The 19,536-nt window shown below is 44.7% G+C and overlaps 1 protein-coding gene and 1 long non-coding RNA gene across 5 annotated transcripts; one reads left to right on the top strand and one right to left on the bottom strand.

Annotated features, from left to right (window-relative positions):
- Positions 1-413: 413 nt before the first annotated feature.
- Positions 414-15,367, bottom strand: zbtb14 (zinc finger and BTB domain containing 14). 2 transcript variants are annotated; one of them, XM_042399546.1, is made up of 11 exons: positions 14,433-15,367; positions 13,645-13,903; positions 8,449-8,637; positions 8,193-8,363; positions 6,954-7,049; positions 6,731-6,874; positions 6,203-6,447; positions 5,653-5,738; positions 5,364-5,503; positions 3,723-3,818; positions 414-1,437 (listed from the first exon to the last, which is right to left on the bottom strand). In XM_042399546.1, the coding sequence occupies exons 3-11, from the start codon at positions 8,635-8,637 to the stop codon at positions 1,297-1,299; spliced, it is 1,308 nt and encodes a 435-aa protein (XP_042255480.1). In that variant the 5' UTR covers positions 13,645-13,903; positions 14,433-15,367; the 3' UTR covers positions 414-1,296. The 2 variants fall into 2 exon arrangements, with proteins under 2 accessions (XP_042255480.1, XP_042255479.1); XM_042399545.1 differs by lacking the exon at positions 13,645-13,903 and having other exon boundaries at positions 14,433-15,366.
- A 1,101-nt stretch (positions 15,368-16,468) lies between these two features.
- LOC121888108 lies at positions 16,469-19,278 on the top strand. Of its 3 annotated transcripts, none has more exons than XR_006093143.1 (3): positions 16,469-16,555; positions 18,357-18,428; positions 18,507-19,278. It is a non-coding gene; the product is annotated as an uncharacterized LOC121888108 (long non-coding RNA). The 3 variants fall into 3 exon arrangements; XR_006093142.1 differs by having other exon boundaries at positions 18,357-18,790; positions 19,068-19,278; XR_006093141.1 differs by having other exon boundaries at positions 18,357-19,278.
- The last annotated feature ends 258 nt before the right edge of the window (positions 19,279-19,536 follow it).

The raw sequence follows: 19,536 nt of genomic DNA, 5'->3' as shown, positions 1-19,536 counted from the left end.
CTACCCACAGGGGGCGCTACTGTAACATTATAACATCATATTTCTGCAAGTCTGTTGTCATTAATCAAATGAAACTTGGTACACAAGTTCTTGTGGCTGTTAATAAAACATTCACTGCCACGTCTCTATAATGTAACATTCCCTGCTGAAGTCTGTAGCATCTGATACAATGTCACCTGTCGGTGGGACTACGGGATTTTAAATCTTTTAAATTTAAAAAAATTGCTGCAGAATTCTGCATTTTCAGCAATGCTTTGCAATTTATTTCAGCTGTCTGCATTAGCACACATTTTCCACAGGAAATGCACTTTCTAGTTCATTCTAGTTCAGGACTCACAGTCCTGTGAATAAACATGTCCTCCCAGGGCTTCTGTAGTTCAGTGAAAGTTATAAAGTATAATTAAAAACAGATGAAAGGTTTAAAACGCAGCAGCTCTGCTCATTAAACTGAACAGAGCAACAGTTTTATTTACAACACAAACCAACAGCTTCAAAATCGACCGTTTTCTGTACAGTTTGGTTCAGACTGAAAAACATCCTGAACATTTACAGACAAAATTACAAATCATACATGAAGGCGCAGGAGAAGCGTCCATGTTTAACGTGTTGATCACATGATCGCTGAGGTCATCAGTTCATGTTAGAGTCAGTTCATGTTCACTGATTCAGCAAAGAAACACCAGACTTTACAAAAACAATCAATATAGATACAGAAAAATACTTTTATTAATAAACTGAGACTGATCAGAGTCAGCTGACGTCCAGATGTTGGGGGGCTGCCGACGTCGTCCAGACGTTGGGGGGCTGCCGACGTCGTCCAGGTGTTGGGGGGTGGCCGACGTCGTTCAGGTGTTGGGGGGTGGCCGACGTCGTCCAGATGTTGGGGGGCTGCCGACGTCGTCCAGGTGTTGGGGGGTGGCCGACGTTGTTCAGGTGTTGGGGGGCGGCCGACGTCGTCCAGGTGTTGGGGGGCTGCCGACGTCGTCCAGGTGTTGGGGGGTGGCCGACGTCGTTCAGGTGTTGGGGGGCGGCCGACGTCGTTCAGGTGTTGGGGGGTGGCCGACGTCGTTCAGGTGTTGGGGGTGGCCGACGTCGTCCAGGTGTTGGGGGGCGGCCGACGTCGTCCAGGTGTTGGGGGGCGGCCGACGTCGTCCAGGTGTTGGGGGGTGGCCGACGTCGTTCAGGTGTTGGGGGGTGGCCGACGTCGTTCAGGTGTTGGGGGTGGCCGACGTCGCCCAGGTGTTAGGAGCAGCTGACGTCCTCCAGGTGTTAGGAGCAGCTGACGTCCTCCAGGTGTTAGGAGCAGCTGATGTTGTCCAGATGTTGCTCCTCAGCAGCCATGGCAGCGGCCTGCAGTGTTTCTGTGTCGCTCTGTAAAGGGTTCAGCTGCTTCCTCTCACTGTGCATGTTGTTCTCATGACGCTTCAGATCAGACGCCTGAAAGTACAGAGTGACACTGAACTCTTCACGGGTACAAATACACACGGTCACAATAAGAGTACTACAATCAGCAGCAACAGTGTCAGTAGTATTAGTATCATGATATGAGGTGAAGGTCTCACCTGGACCCACACAAACTGACCTCTCACCCAAGTGGGGGTCTGATAACATGACGCTGGCCAGAATCCAACACTGTGTCAGAACTCTTGGAAAACCAGCTGGCTGACAACATGAACGACTGAAACGCATTTAAATGACCTTGAAGTCATCTGAACTGGGACAGAAAGGTTCAGCGTATCGCCAGACCCGTCAGAAAACTGAAGAACATTCATTATTTAAACCCTTATTGTAACTAAACCTGAAAATTGGGTGAATTAAATGTCTAATCATATGTAAATCATATGATGGTATTTGTCATAACATTGCTTGAGTAATGAATTGTGATAGCTGTGTTATAGGTAGGTACAGGTACAGGTAGAGGTACAGGTACAGGTAGAGGTAGAGGTAGAGGTACAGGTACAGGTAGAGGTAGAAGTACAGGTACAGGTAGAGGTATAGGTAGAGGTAGAGGTAGAGGTACATGTACAGGTAGAGGTAGAGGTAGAGGTAGAGGTACAGGTACAGGTAGAGGTAGAGGTACAGGTAGAGGTACAGGTAGAGGTAGAAGTACAGGTACAGGTAGAGGTATAGGTAGAGGTAGAGGTACATGTACAGGTAGAGGTAGAGGTAGAGGTACAGGTAGAGGTACAGGTAGAGGTACAGGTAGAGGTAGAGGTAGAGGTACAGGTAGAGGTAGAGGTACAGGTAGAGGTACAGGTAGAGGTACAGGTAGAGGTACAGGTAGAGGTACAGGTAGAGGTAGAGGTACAGGTAGAGGTACAGGTAGAGGTACAGGTAGAGGTACAGGTAGAGGTAGAGGTACAGGTAGAGGTACAGGTAGAGGTACAGGTAGAGGTAGAGGTAGAGGTACAGGTAGAGGTAGAGGTACAGGTAGAGGTACAGGTACAGGTAGAGGTAGAGGTACAGGTAGAGGTAGAGGTACAGGTAGAGGTACAGGTACAGGTAGAGGTACAGGTAGAGGTAGAGGTACAGGTACAGGTAGAGGTAGAGGTACAGGTAGAGGTAGAGGTACAGGTAGAGGTACAGGTAGAGGTAGAGGTAGAGGTACAGGTAGAGGTACAGGTAGAGGTAGAGGTACAGGTAGAGGTACAGGTAGAGGTACAGGTAGAGGTACAGGTACAGGTAGAGGTAGAGGTACAGGTACAGGTAGAGGTAGAGGTACAGGTAGAGGTACAGGTAGAGGTACAGGTAGAGGTAGAGGTACAGGTAGAGGTAGAGGTACAGGTAGAGGTACAGGTAGAGGTAGAGGTACAGGTAGAGGTAGAGGTACAGGTACAGGTAGAGGACGGGCGTCGGGTTGTTTCATGAACTGCTGTCGAACTGTTTAAATATTAGTCAAATTATATTTTGATAGTTTAATTAGACAAAGAGTCATATTGGTTGTTTTTATATTATGAAGAGTTATATGGAATTTATATTTGAAGCCATGTGGTCTGAATGTTTACAGTTATCTAGTTGTTGTTGTGACTTCACTATAATATATTGTTTGTACGTCAGGTTTGTCTAAATATTATAAACAATCAGTTCTTTCTCCTTTAAAGGCTCGTTAGTCTCTGTTTTATTCTCCTCTATCAGGTTTAATTAAGACGTTTTGTTATATTAATAAATGTCGTCGTCGTTTCCTCCTGAGGCAGATAAACCCCGAATACCCCGAGTACTCGTAGTATTACTATCAGTACGATTTGCAGTAGCAGCAGTAGTATTAGTATTCACAGTAGTAGTATTCATAGTATTTGTAGTATCAGTAGTAGTATTAGTAGTATCAGTAGTAGTATTTGTAGTATCAGCAGTGGTAGTATTCGTAGTATATGTAGTATCAGTAGTAGTAGCATTCATAATATTAGTATAGGTACTATTTGCAGTAGCAGCAGTAGTATTGGTGGCAGCAGCAGTAGTACTCATAGTATTAGTATGAGTAGTATTAGTAGTATCAGTAGTAGTATTAATAGCAGCAGTAGTAGTATTCACAGCAATAGTATACATAGTATTTGTAGAATCAGTAGTAGTATTAGTAGTATCAGCAGTAGTAGTATTCATAGTATTAGTATGAGTAGTATTAGTAATATCAGCAGTAGTAGTATTCGTAGTATTAGTAGTAGTAGTATTTGTAGTATCAGCAGTAGTAGTATTTGTAGTATTTGTAGTATTTGTAGTATCAGGACCTTGGCGAAGGCCTTCGTGCAGGACGGACAGACGAACGGTTTCTCTCCTCTGTGTCTCCTCTCGTGATCCTTCAGGTGGGACTTGTGCTTAAACGCCTGCAGACAGGTGAGAGACAGACAGGTGAGAGACAGACAGGTGAGAGACAGGTGAGAGACAGACAGGTGAGAGAGAGGCAGGTGAGAGACAGACAGGTGAGAGACAGACAGGTGAGAGACAGACTGGTGAGAGACAGGTGAGAGACAGACAGGTGAGAGAGAGGCAGGTGAGAGACAGACAGGTGAGAGAGAGGCAGGTGAGAGACAGACAGGTGAGAGACAGACAGGTGAGAGACAGACTGGTGAGAGACAGGCAGGTGAGAGACAGACAGGTGAGAGACAGATGGGTGAGAGACAGACAGGTGAGAGACAGACAGGTGAGAGAGAGGCAGGTGAGAGACAGACAGGTGAGAGACAGACAGGTGAGAGAGAGGCAGGTGAGAGACAGACAGGTGAGAGACAGACAGGTGAGAGACAGGCGGGTGAGAGAGGCAGGTGAGAGACAGACAGGTGAGAGACAGACAGGTGAGAGAGACAGGTGAGAGAGAAAGGTGAGAGACAGACAGGTGAGAGAGACAGGTGAGAGAGACAGGTGAGAAACAGACAGGTGAGAGACAGACAGGTGAGAGAGAGGCAGGTGAGAGACAGACAGGTGAGAGAGACAGGTGAGAGACAGACAGGTGAGAGACAGACAGGTGAGAGACAGGCGGGTGAGAGAGGCAGGTGAGAGACAGACAGGTGAGAGAGACAGGTGAGAGAGACAGGTGAGAGAGACAGGTGAGAGAGGCAGGTGAGAGAGAGGCAGGTGAGAGAGGCAGGTGAGAAACAGACAGGTGAGAGACAGACGGGCGAGAGACAGGCGGGTGAGAGAGACAGGTGAGACAGGTGAGAAACAGACAGGTGAGAGACAGACGGGCGAGAGACAGGCGGGTGAGAGAGACAGGTGAGAGACAGACAGGTGAGAGACAGACAGGTGAGAGACAGGTGAGAGACAGATGGGTGAGAGAGAGGCAGGTGAGAGAGACAGGTGAGCATACAGACAAGTTAGCAGACAGACAAGTTAGCAGACAGACAGGTTAGCAGACAGACAGGTTAGCAGACAGACAGATGAGCAGACAGACAGGTTAGCAGACAGACAGGTGAGCAGACAGACAGATGAGCAGACAGACAGGTTAGCAGACAGACAGATGAGCAGACAGACAGATGAGCAGACAGACAGGTGAGCAGACAGACAGGTTAGCAGACAGACAGGTTAGCAGACAGACAGGCTAGCAGACAGACAGGCGAGCAGACAGACAGATGAGCAGACAGACAGGTGAGCAGACAGACAGATGAGCAGACAGACAGGTTAGCAGACAGACAGGCTAGCAGACAGACAGGCGAGCAGACAGACAGGCGAGCAGACAGACAGGTTAGCAGACAGACAGGTTAGCAGACAGACAGATGAGCAGACAGACAGGTTAGCAGACAGACAGGCTAGCAGACAGACAGGTGAGCAGACAGACAGGTGAGCAGACAGACAGGCTAGCAGACAGACAGGTGAGCAGACAGACAGGCTAGCAGACAGACAGGCTAGCAGACAGACAGGTTAGCAGACAGACAGACCTTTTCACACATCTGACAGGCGAACGGCCGCTCGTTGCTGTGAACTCGTTCGTGTTTTTTCAGGTCTGGAGCTCGAATGAACGATTTCCCACAAACGTCACACCTGTACGGCTTGAAGCCCGTGTGAATCTTCAGGTGTTCTGTAACACACAGGTGAGGGCGGAGTCAAACACTTTATGTCAGTGAAAGCACATTTATCTACAGAGAGAGCAGTAATCTACAGGAGTATCTGATGACATCAGCACTCAGGTGAACATAGCTGAGTTCAGGTGCAGTGGGATTTCTCTACCTTTCAGGTGAGCGTGGGTGGTGAAAGCTTTAGTGCAGATCTCACAGGCGAAGGGACGCTCTGCTGAATGAAGCTTCTCATGTTTCCTAAAGACAGACACAGACCAGGTGTGAAGGTCAGGTGTGAAGGTCAGGTGTGCGGGTTAAGTGTGAAGGTCAGGTGTGTAGGTCAGGTGTGTAGGTCAGGTGTGAAGGTCAGGTGTGAAGGTCAGGTGTGAAGGTCAGGTGTGAAGGTCAGGTGTGTAGGTCAGGTGTGAAGGTCAGGTGTGTAGGTCAGGTGTGAAGGTCAGGTATGAAGGTCAGGTGTGTAGGTCAGGTGTGACAGTTAAGTGTGTAGGTCAGGTGTGTAGTTCAGGTGTGAAGGTCAGGTGTGTAGGTCAGGTGTGTAGGTCAGGTGTGTAGGTCAGGTGTGTAGGTCAGGTGTGTTGACCAGGTGTGAAGGTCAGGTGTGTAGGTCAGGTGTGTAGGTCAGGTATGAAGGTCAGGTGTGAAGGTCAGGTGTGTTGACCAGGTGTGAAGGTCAGGTGTGTTGACCAGGTGTATCAGATTACCTGAGTCTGGTCTCATCCAGGAAGGTCTTCCCACACACCTGGCAGGCGAGCTGCTCTCGGTGTCCATACAGCAGGTACTCAAACTTCATGTCGGTCGTCGCTGTCGACCAGCCGGGCGGCTGCTCGTCCTTCACCTCCCCCATACTGTCTGCAAATGTCAGCGTCTGGGTGCCATGGTGCTCCGCCCCCAGCTCTTTAGGCTCCGCCTCCATCTCTGTCACCACATCCTGGTCGTAGCACGTCACCTGGCAGACAAACAGGTGTAGTCACATCTGGTGCTTACCTTCTCTGGTACGTCTAGCTTTGTGAGGACCAGTTTTAGTACTTGGACACTAATGAAGTGGGAGCATTTTATTAACGATTCAAGAGAGTAAAGAAATAGATGTAGTCTAACGATAAAGAAAGATTAAACATAAAGAGTTTAAAGATAAACATGTAGTAGAAGTAGAATGTAAATATTAAGATGATTAACGTAAAGACAGAAACATGAAACTAGATAATAAAGATAAACATGGAGAGTGTTTGTACCTTATGTATGTCCTCATTGGTCAGTTCTTTCAGGATGGCTTCCTGGACACGCAGCGCCGCACTGGGAGACTTATCTAACTCCTGATTGGCCGAGGCCTCAACAAGGTCATCAGTGGTGGGCGTGTCATCATGCTCACCGAGCACCTGCAAACACACAGTTGTAATATTGATAATAATAACAACGATGTAGAATAAACTAACTGGTCAGTAACGAACAGTGTACCTCAGCGTCAGCAGCCAGCTGAGCTTCAGGCGGCAGCGCCATCTTCACGATGTCATAGGGGAACTTCTCTTTATCCTCTGATGACACGTCTCGTTTCTGAGGGAACATGAACGCACCATCACACAGGAGAAGGAGCTTCACCTGTCTGACTAACACAGGTAAACAACAGGCTGAAGTCACACAGTGATGTAAAACATCAGTGTGTTCAGACTGAACCTGAGGAGAACGCCACAAACTTCACCTGTGTGTTAGTTACCTGTGTGTGTGTTACCTGTGTGTGTGTTACCTGTGTGTGTGTTACCTGTGTGTGTGTTACCTGTGTGTGTGTTACCTGTGTGTGTGTTACCTGTGTTTGGATTAGTTACCTGTGTGTGTGTTACCTGTGTTTGGATTAGTTACCTATGTGTGTGTTACCTGTGTGTGTGTTACCTGTGTGTGTGTTACCTGTGTGTGTGTTACCTGTGTTTGGATTAGTTACCTATGTGTGTGTTACCTGTGTGTGTGTTACCTGTGTGTGTGTTATCTGTGTTTGGATTAGTCACCTGTGTGTGTGTTACCTGTGTGTGTGTTACCTGTGTGTGTGTTATCTGTGTTTGGATTAGTCACCTGTGTGTGTGTTACCTGTGTGTGTGTTACCTGTGTGTGTGTTACCTATGTGTGTGTTACCTATGTGTGTGTTACCTGTGTGTTAGTTACCTGTGTTTGGATTAGTTACCTGTGTGTGTGTTACCTGTGTGTGTGTTACCTATGTGTGTGTTACCTGTGTGTTAGTTACCTGTGTGTGTGTTACCTGTGTGTGTGTTACCTGTGTGTGTGTTACCTATGTGTGTGTTACCTATGTGTGTGTTACCTATGTGTGTGTTACCTGTGTGTTAGTTACCTGTGTGTGTGTTACCTGTGTGTGTGTTACCTGTGTGTGTGTTACCTATGTGTGTGTTACCTGTGTTTGGATTAGTTACCTGTGTGTTAGTTACCTGTGTGTGTGTTACCTGTGTGTGTGTTACCTGTGTGTTAGTTACCTGTGTGTGTGTTACCTGTGTGTGTGTTACCTGTGTGTTAGTTACCTGTGTGTGTGTTACCTGTGTGTGTGTGTTACCCGTGTGTGTGTTACCTGTGTTTGGATTAGTTACCTGTGTGTTAGTTACCTGTGTGTGTGTTACCTGTGTGTGTGTGTTACCTGTGTGTGTGTGTTACCTGTGTGTGTGTTACCTGTGTGTGTGTTACCTGTGTGTGTGTTACCTGAGAGCAGAGTTTATCCAGGAAGCGGATCCCCAGGATCTGTCCTGATGACATCATCAGGTTGACGTCTCTCTTCTTGACCGAGATCTTGGCGGTGTACATGTAGTTCAACACCTCCTCAAAGATGTCTGAACGGATGAAGTCGATCTCGATCACAGAAGAGTTGTCCACCTGCATAAACAGTATCAAGTATTCAGAGAGTATATTTTTAAGTATTTAGAGAGTACATGTTAAAGTACTCAGTTTTGGACAGTACCTCATGCTTTTTGAAGAGTTTTTTGAAGTAGTTGGAGCAGGCCGCCAGCACACAGCGGTGAGCGCGGAACTTGACGTCTTCGACCACCACAGCGATGTCACAGTGTTCGCCCTCCAGTCGCTGCTCGTTCAGCAGCTTCAGGAAGATGCTCTTATGTTCGTCGTCCACGTACTTCACTGTCTCCGCCATCTGAACACAGAGAAGACTCAGGTCAAGGTAAAATAGATCATGTTTCAGGGCTTTCTGAGGCTCTGTAGGAAGATCATCTAACAGATGAGAACACAATAAGAGGTGATATTTCTCAGGCCAGGCGATAGCGCTTCCTCCTGCTGAGATGGCAGTGCTCAGTTTAGTCTTCTCTCCTGCTGCTGCTAAAATAATTACTCAATTAAACTACTCATGGATTAACAGAAAATAATGAACAATCAACGTTTAATGATCAAAACCTCCACTCATTATGTTCTGGCAGTTTGTGAACTTAGTCTCTGTTTCCATAAACTTTCCCTTTAAAGGATCATTCTGGTGATTTTATATATTTTTCTTCTTCAGCCTACATCATTAATTTCTCAACAACTTCAGTACAAAGTCAGAGGTTGTGATCTGCAGCACAACAAACTGGTGAAGCTGTAAACAGAACAGCGTTCCTGCACATGCTCAGTAGCGTTTGTCTTACACAGAACTGCTCTCTGGAGACTAAAAACGTGATGCTGTTATTAGTCTTTGGAGCCGTTTCTAAACAAACAAACATGACCAAACTCTTCATGATGAAGGAACATGTGACCCAGAGCAGCGGTGAGACTCACTGACGTGTTTTTAATCAGATATATCAGCTTTGATACACATACAGTACTAGTTAGTAGATGTGAGATCTGCACCATGAAGTGAGGTCAGTACGTCACTTTGGGCTTAACTCAGGGTTTCAGGTATCACAAAGCTGGCTCACTTGTAACCAGGATAAATCACCATGGTAACCAAATGAATCACCAAGGTAACCTATGCTGAACAGCTGACCTGCTCTGGAGCAAGTTAGCTGTCCTACCACTGACGAATCAGATCACTGGAAATAGAGTCATCACTCCTACAGGATCCTGACGTGTACACAAGTCCTGTGTTACAATAAAGTGACGAGTTAAACTGAGAAATATATACATATATATATATATATATATATATATATATATATAATATATATGTTTCCAGGCTTCCACTCTGGGTTTCCTCTGACAAACAGAGAGATAGTTATAACACTAAACTCATGAACATGATTAGCTGCATCTTAATTGTGCATTAACTGTATTAATTAATCCCCAAAGTGATTGCTGACAGGGTCAATACTCAACACTCTGATTCATCACTGCAGCTCAGAATAACATGAGACAGCTGGAAATAAAAACCAAACCCTCTGTTGTCTTTTATCAGGAAAATAATCCCTGCTGTTAATGAGCTCCCATCAGTATAAATACAACATGTTGGTCAGACATCAGCTGTTCGCTTGTTCTATCACTTCATCATCCAACTACAAAGCAGAAATACTCTCTCTGTACTACAGTCACATATAATCACTCACACCTACTTCAAGCTTATTTTTAATATTTATATATGGAAATGATTTCTAGTGTTTCCACATCTTTTACTCTTCACATTGTTGAATTTGATTTTCTACTTTTGCTTAAAAAGAGCTGCAGGTTATTAGTATCACTGTGAGGGAATCAAGAACCGGTTCCAGTTAAAAACCGGTTCCAAATTGTCCGGTCCATTGGAATCGTACGCCTCTGAGCTCATCAGTTCCACATATCGATGCCCAGACGTGATGTTGACGTAACGAAAAAGGTGGAACTCACCTGTGACGTCAGTGCAGCCTCCGGTCTACAGCGCATATGCCAGAGTTATCTTTGTTTATTTTGTAACTCATCTTTTACAAAAGCAGCAGTTGTAAGCATTTCTTGATTTAATGAGTAAATAATTACCTTTGCAAGACGAACGTGAAGTATATTGTGAACTTTCTACGCCATCGCTCAGAGACTAACGTTAGCAGAGCAGAGCAGCAATCAGCAGTGACAAATGAGACCGGCTGAATAACGCACAATGCTGCATTAAACAACCTAAACCGACTCTGAGGTGAGAAAAAGAAAAGAAAACAGAAAATTAGAAGAAAATAACTCGGTGCTCAGTCTGTTTCACCTCAGAAACCCTGCGGCCGCTCAGCGTGTTGGACAGCGATGTTTTTCCCCGGAGCTGACGGAGCAGCAGAGAGGCTGCTCACTGCTGAAGACATGATGTTAATAACACAGCGGAGCAGAGAGGCTGCTCACTGCTGGAGACATGATGTTAATAACACAGCAGAGCAGAGAGGCTGCTCACTGCTGGAGACATGACGTTAATAACACAGAGGAGCAGAGAGGCTGCTCACTGCTGGAGACATGATGTTAATAACACAGCGGAGCAGAGAGGCTGCTCACTGCTGGAGACATGACGTTAATAACACAGAGGAGCAGAGAGGCTGCTCACTGCTGGAGACATGATGTTAATAACACAGCGGAGCAGAGAGGCTGCTCACTGCTGGAGACATGACGTTAATAACACAGAGGAGCAGAGAGGCTGCTCACTGCTGGAGACATGATGTTAATAACACAGCAGAGCAGAGAGGCTGCTCACTGCTGGAGACATGATGTTAATAACAGAGGAGCAGAGAGGCTGCTCACTGCTGGAGACATGATGTTAATAACACAGCGGAGCAGAGAGGCTGCTCACTGCTGGAGACATGATGTTACTAACACAGCAGAGCAGAGAGGCTGCTCACTGCTGGAGACATGATGTTAATAACACAGAGGAGCAGAGAGGCTGCTCACTGCTGGAGACATGATGTTAATAACACAGAGGAGCAGAGAGGCTGCTCACTGCTGGAGACATGATGTTAATAACACAGAGGAGCAGAGAGGCTGCTCACTGCTGGAGACATGATGTTAACACAGAGGAGCAGAGAGGCTGCTCACTGCTGGAGACATGATGTTAATAACACAGCAGAGCAGAGAGGCTGCTCACTGCTGGAGACATGATGTTAATAACACAGAGGAGCAGAGAGGCTGCTCACTGCTGGAGACATGACGTTAATAACACAGAGGAGCAGAGAGGCTGCTCACTGCTGGAGACATGATGTTAATAACACAGCGGAGCAGAGAGGCTGCTCACTGCTGGAGACATGATGTTAATAACACAGAGGAGCAGTTCACCGCCTCCTCCTCCCCTCAGTTTGTTATTCTCATACAGGCAGGAGACTGTAAGATGCTTTCACATTAATTCATTCATTAATTAACACAATTAACTTTTGTTTGTGGACCATTTATCTTATCTACCAGTTATGTTTCATATAATCATCAGCATGCAAGGCATGAAACGCTGTGTAGGCCTCCTTTTTTCCACACAGAAAATTGATCAGCAATCGATAAGGGAACTGATAAAGAATTGGACCAATAAGCCGATAATGGCTTTGGTATCAATAAAATCTTAATAATTCCCCTCTCTAATCACCGTTTCATCATATCTTATTCAGTACTTTTCCCCTCAACTTTACTGAAAACAGTAACATATAAAGGAGGTAATAAAGTGCCAGAGAATTCAATCAAAATAAAAAAGTCACTGAGAATATTAGACAAATATTGTTTTAACAATAAAATGAAAGAGGACTCATTTAAACTTTTACATAGAGTATATCCTGCAAAGCTTAAAACTGAATATTTATTATTCTTCTGAATTCTGTAGTCTAAACAATCAAGCTATTTTCACTTATGTTTTCATGTATGTAAACTTTCTATCTGGTCGCAATGTGAAATACTCTAAACAAAATAACTCTGTGAACAAGAATGTGAGATTTTTAATCCGGCTGTTCATAATTTAATTCCACAAACATTAAATGAAATGTACCAATAAAAAAACAAACTTCATCTTATTTCTAATCGATATGGAGCTCTATTACAACTCTCTAGCCAAGCTGTGAAATTAGTGACTAATGTTACTTGATTATTAATCTGAACTAGAGCCCGACTGATACTGGGTTAGTGGGGCCGATGTTGACACTGATATTAGGGACTAAAAGAATTCTGACATTGATATATTGATGAATATGTGTATATATATATATATATTTATATATGTGTATGTATGTCAGAGGAGGGTGCTGTTCCTCAGCCTTGTTATTGATTCTACAGTCTCTGAACTCTTATAGAAGGATGAACATCATTGTTCATAAAGATCTTCCTCATGTGGTGTTGTGATGATGATGATGGTGATGCAGAGCGCTGTCTAACACGTCAGCTGGGTTGAGATCAGGTGACTGTGAAGGTCGTAACATGTGATTCATCCTGGAAGAGACCACTCCCATCAGGATACAGCTGATCACTCACAACTACTTTGTATTGATTAGCAGTGACCCTTCCCCAAACCCTGCCAGCATAACAGAGCCCCCAGACCCCCTCACTGTAGGGGTCCAGCATTCAGACCTGGACCAGACCCCCTCACTGCAGGGGTCCAGCATTCAGACCTGGACCAGACCCCCTCACTGCAGGGGTCCAGCATCCAGACCTGGACCAGGTTTTCTTTTCATTTGTCACCCGTCTGTATATATTTATACACACACACAATTTTTGCAATGATCCCTCAAATATCAAATACAAGACACGATGTTTAAATCACTGCACTGAAACAATAAACTTCACTGGAAATTTAATAACTAAAAATACAAAAACACAAACAGAAAAATAACATTAATATGTTTTTTAACTTCTGAGACGGGCCAGTGATCTGTACGCCTGTCTTTAGTTTTTCCTCCTGTGTGTTGTTTTGTTCTTACTGGATATAAATATTCAGTTTCATTCATGGTTCTGATGATTGTTTGACATGAAGCTGATAATGATGCTGGTTTTCATCCTCCAGTATCAGGACCACTGACAGGAAAACCACTGACAGGAAAACCACTGACAGGAAAACCACTGACAGGAAAACCACTGACATCCCAGGAAACCCTAACCCAGAATATTACGACAAGAAGTCGCACTTTCATGAGAAATAATTCAAAAAAAATGTAACAGCCTGTTTAGGAGGGAAAGATAAGAGACGTCAGAGTTCACGTGAGGAATGTGGAGCATCTTAACCCCCCCAAACACACACACACACACACACACACACACACAGTTCATGTACCTCTTGTACCGCGGACACGCGCGCCAGGGCGTGTGCACGCACCGTGATGCTCTCACCGGGAGGACAGACGGCAGACCGACTGTCAGCACCGGACACAACGGGACCGGGTTCATCTGTGAACCTCCACAGTCCGGGGTGAACCTGAGCCCGGACCCTTAACCGACACCGAGTTCCGGTCCTCTTCAGACCGCAGCGGCTCCGGGTCCCGGGCTAACGTTACCGACTGGATTAGATCCTCAGACCGGGATCAGACCGGAACCTGCAGCAGGGAGAATAACGGTTTACCGGAGCCTTCAGACGGTCACCTGTAAGGCTAACGTTAGCCTGTAGCTAACATGATAATTAAACACCGTAGATAAACGGCACCCCTGCTGCCTTGTGTGTTTTCCGTGTTTACCGGCAGCTGTAACGTTACTGTAACTGTCGGTGTGTACCGGAGGCAGGTGCTTTAACGTCAGATGAAACTATGTTTGTGTTAAATGGCGGACAGTCCGCCTGCTGAAACAAAATGGCGTTTCTCTGCTCTCTGTCGGCCGCCAGCGCTCGCCAGTGACCCGCGGACCGGCAGCGGCACCGGGCGGCCGGTGAGCGGGCCGCGGGGCCGCGTGCCGGCTGCTACGCTCCGCCGTCCCCGGGACCGACACGCAGGCACGCGAGCAGCGGCGACACGAACGAGAGAAGGCTCGAGCGGCCATGAACGGCTCGAGAGCGCGCAGCCATCCCGCGGAGACGGCGGCGGCGGTGCGGGGAGAAAGGGCGCGGGGCCGGAGAGCGGAGAGCGGACTTACCGTCACTACGGCCCAGTGTCAGGGTGCTCCTCGAGGGGGGTCAGCGCACCGGCGGCCGGTAAACTCTGTCCGGTTGTTGTTGTTGTTGTTGCTGAGGACGAGCACAGGGCACGCGGACACTGCAGGGCACGCAGGCGCGGGCCAAACGGATCACTGCCTCTCGCGCATGCGTCCTCCGCCTGTGCTCGGGCCTCACAGAGAGAGGGCACGAGCTGGTCACATGGTCCAACAGTACGTGACGTACGCAGATCTGCGGCGCGTGCCCTGATGCTGTACACAGGACCTAGCCGTGTGACGTCATCATGATGTCACTCACTCTGAGATTTAAGTATAATCATTATAGTAATTATTATATTAATAGAAGTATAACCGTCCGCGTCAATGATGCCTGCACCAGAGATGAATCAAGGAGTCAATCACGCGACAGGAAATGACTCAGCAACTGTTCTGATAATTGATTATTATGAATTATTTGTTGTTAGTTTTAATTTCACTTTGGGATCAATAAAGTATCCGTTTATCTTCTCAGCTGCTGCTCTTTTTTCATGTGACAGTAAAATGAAGAACAGGACGTTTCAATATTTACTTTCAGATAACTGATCTTGTAGATAAAATAAACTGATCAGATTCATTGATAGTGAGCATAATCATTAGTTGCACTTAGTGATGGCTTGTGTGTTTCACTGCTCATATTCTGATCAATAATACAGGTCTGTCTCACTGCTGATGTTCTGATCAATAAAGTTTATAGGGAGAGTCGTGATGTTCAGTGTTTGTTTAGCAGATCGTGTTTAGACAACATGTGCTGACATCATCAGACTGTATACAGTCAGTTCAGTGGTTCTGCCACCAGGCGGCGCTACTGGCCAATTATTAGTCACCATTAGTTACCGTTAGGGTTAGTTAGAGTTATTAAGGGTTAGTTAGAGTTATTAAGGGTTAGTTATAGTTATTAAGGGTTAGTTAGAGTTATTAAGGGTTAGTTGGGGTTATTAAGGGCTATTAAGGGTTATTAAGGGTTAGTTGGGGTTATTAAGGGTTATTAAGGGTTAGTTAGGATTATTAAGGGTTATTAAGGGTTAGTTAGGGTTATTAAGGGTTAGTTGGGGCTAGTTAGAGTTATTAAGGGCTAGTTAGGGTTATTAAGGGTTAGTTAGGGTTATTAAGGGTTAGTTGGGGTTATTAAGGGTTATTAAGGGTTAGTTGGGGCTAGTTAGAGTTATTAAGGGCTAGTTAGGGTTATTAAGGGTTAGTTAGGGTTATTACGGGTTAGTTAGGGTTATTACGGGTTATTACGGGTTAGTTAGGGTTATTAAGGGTTAGTTAGGGTTATTACGGGTTAGTTAGGGTTATTAAGGGTTAGTTAGGGTTAGTTACCCTAACCCTTGGTCAGCAGGAACATGTCTGCTGATGACTAACGGGTGAGCCTCAGTCTCTCGGGTGAACCTCAGACTCTCGGGTGAGCCTCGGTCTCTCGGGTGAACCTCGGTCTCTCGGGTGAGCCTCGGTCTCTCGGGTGAACCTCGGTCTCTCGGGTCAACCTCAGACTCTCGGGTGAGCCTCGGTCTCTCGGGTGAACCTCGGTCTCTCGGGTCAACCTCAGACTCTCGGGTGAGCCTCGGTCTCTCGGGTCAACCTCAGACTCTCGGGTGAGCCTCGGTCTCTCGGGTCAACCTCAGACTCTCGGGTGAGCCTCGGTCTCTCGGGTGAACCTCGGTCTCTCGGGTGAGTCGCTGACTCTTGGGTGACCCTCAGACTCTCGGGTGAACCTCAGACTCTCGGGTGAGCCTCAGACTCTCGGGTGACCCTCAGTCTCTCGGGTGAGCCTCAGACTCTCGGGTGAGCCTCAGACTCTCGGGTGAGTCGCTGACTCTCAGGTGAGCTGCAACCACTAACAGATCACCTCACTAACATGCCTCTAAATAAGTCCTGGTTCTGTGTAAACATATTCTGACATTAATATGAAGCTGCAACAGACTGAATTCATTTTAATTCAAGTGTTTTTAGGTGTGTGTGAGCTGCAGAGGAAAGACACCACAGTATGAACTGTATGAACACACAGCGGGAAAAACCTGTTTCAGTGTTTACGAGCAGCTGACTCATGTTTGAAGACTTGAAGAAAGGTAGAGGTAACACCCTGCAGCCAGTCAGCATGGTTCAGCTCAGCAACATGAAGAAACAGCATCAACAAACACATTTAAATCTGTCACAGTGTCCGTCCTCCCAGTGAGCACAGGAACATGTGTTCCTTCATCTGTGTTCATTTCAATTTTCTTGTAATGTTGAATTATAATAAATGTTGTCGTTTTAAAGCAAAAAAATATAATTCAAGTTGATTCAAGAGCACTGCCTCAGACTTTATGTACGTATTATAATTCAGTGTTTAATCTGTCAGATAAATGTACTGCAGGAAAAGTACAATATTTCCCTCTGACGTCTAGAAGTATTAGAACATATTGAAAAATGAAAATGAAGTTACAAAAGGCATTAATGGAGCTCAGTAGGGATCAACCTACCACAGCAGACTGGTGACTGAACACGGGCGCACCGCCAAGTCTGTTCATATGTTCATCTACTACATCTGCTTCAAAACTCTCATCTTACTCAAAGACACAACCTGGTGGCGGAAACCGTACAACACAGATTAATGCTGCAGAAAATATTAAATTATGAACACTTTATCCTGGAAAACATGCCAGATCACTGCATCTTGGAATATAAACATAACCTGCAGAGAAAAGAATTTTAAATTAATCTATTAAGTGAATTAAATTGAATTATACTCAAGTAAATTGTGGGGTCCCTGATAACCAATACAAAAATAATAAGCATAAACAATCTTGTAAATATCAATTGACCTCTCACATAAACATAAAAATATTATGATTGAAATGGTAAATGTATTTAGTGTCCATGTCATGAATTTGAGAGAGTGTGTGTGTGTGTGTGTGTGTGTGTGTTAACCCAGTTAGTGCCCACAGCCTCTTCACACATTATATATACAATCACAAATAAATGGTATAAGTTGTGTCAAAGTTACATCACATCTGCCCAATCATAATAAACAACACTGATTTTAACCCCTAAAGGTACTTAAACCTGGATTTAGACCTCCTCAGCAGAGACCAGATTTAGTTGCAGGAACTCGTCCTTAAAATGGTCTAGAACCAAGGAAACAGAGGAAGAACCAGAGACAATGGATTATTTTCTCCAATCAATCAATACAGTCTATAAAATGTACAGAATGTCATTACAGACTCTGCTGTCGTTGTGTAAATACTGGTGTAATATTGTGTTGTAATTCTGTCACTGAGCTCTCGGAGTATTTGTTCACAGTTCGTTTGTGTCATAAACTGAAGCTTGTCATTGGTGTTGAATGAACCCTGCTGCTTTGTGCTTTATTGTTATTTTTGTTCCAGATGTAGTTCAGAACCACAGCTGGAACATTTAGAGAGTAAATGTGATTGAAGTGAAAGGCAGTGTGTGTTTTTATAAAAACTGTTTTATTCTACTGAGTCACCAAAGTCAGAAATGTTCAGTAAGATGATGATGTTATTGATGAAGATGATGATGACTGTGGTGTAACAACAATGTTATGATGATGTTGATGAAACTGCCTGATGAAGATTTTAGAAGCAGGAGTTTTGTTTGCTTTTGAAAGGCTGAACCACAGAACAAATGAAAAGGTATTAAATTAGATTAAAAGTGATTCAGTGGTTAAAATATTACTGCTGATGTCAAACAGACACCTTCTTCTCCAGTTTGGTCCTGGATTCTCTCAGTGTGAGAGTTTATAATTACTCTGGTTTATTTATAACCTGAACTCAGACATGTTTCTCAGTAGGAATCTGATGTTTTTCAGATTTTCATTTCTAACAGATGTTGCAGCTTCTTGTTCATCAGTAATGTTCTGTCTCCATCTAGTGGTGGAAACCAGGAACAACAACCTGCTGAATGTTCTCCTTCCTCTTTCTTCATTTGACATCAGACCACGTCGTAGGTGCCAGCAAGCAACGCAGAGAGATGCATAGAAGCAGATTTATTTTATTTTATTTCATTTTTTTCTCTCTTCAGTCCATCAGGTGCGGAGATGTTCGTGAAACAGCTGGATCTTTAGCTTTTTCTTAAAGATGGAGAGGGACTCTGTGGATCGTTCCACCATCGGGGGACTATAGAGGAGAAGAGTCCAGCTGCGGTGGCGTCGGGAGGGAGGAGTTCAGGTAGGCGGGAGCTGGTTGAAGACCAGATGTGCCCTAACCCTAACCCTCTCAGGTCGTTGGTCCTCCAGAGTCCAGACCACATGCTGGCCTCTCCATGCTGGACTTCAGGTTGGTTATGGATCCACAGCTGCAGTAGACGTGAGTTATTAAAGCAGCAACATTCTGATTTATTTCTGATTTAACGTTTGGTTTTCTGTTTCTGAACTTCCTGTCAATCAAAAGATTTGGAAACAAATCCACCAACATCACATCACATTTACCAATGACATCATTTTATTAATTGAATACATTGTCACAGTGAAATTAATCTGTGTGCTTTATAAAACTTTGTTATTGGTCAATAGGAACACGTGGATGTGAAAGATTCCACTGATCAATATGATGATTGATTGTATTGTTTTGGCTTTATTCTCAGGTCTTCAGGAAGATTCATCACTAAACTGTCACAGTTATTTTATTATCAAGTGTTTATTTCAGTCATTGATCTTTCACCTTTAATTATCATGAATCAGTTTTATCAAACATATTATAATTCATGTAATCATGTTGGACATAATTCTAGTTTTATTTAACTGTTGATCTCATCTTATCTGCATTATATTATAAATAAACAAGTGTATATCAGAGAGATGTCGTCATGGCTCTTTTGTGTGTAAATCTTTTGAAATCAGAGTTTATTTATTTTATTTATTTCTAACTGTCGGAAATATATAACAAATATTAAGATTAACAAGGTAAAGTATCAGGACGTAATAATCACATCACAAACACAAATGAAATATTAACTCTACATCATGTGACCTTCAAAGCTCGTCTGAAAATGCAATGATGTGCAAATACATTAATATTACAGGTACTAATAAACTGCATATACTGTATGTACA

Source organism: Thunnus maccoyii, chromosome 21 (genome assembly GCF_910596095.1).
Source record: "Thunnus maccoyii chromosome 21, fThuMac1.1, whole genome shotgun sequence".
NCBI classification, from domain to species: domain Eukaryota; kingdom Metazoa; phylum Chordata; class Actinopteri; order Scombriformes; family Scombridae; genus Thunnus; species Thunnus maccoyii.
Note: the sequence above shows the minus strand (reverse complement) of the source record. Positions and strands in the feature narration are given on the sequence as shown.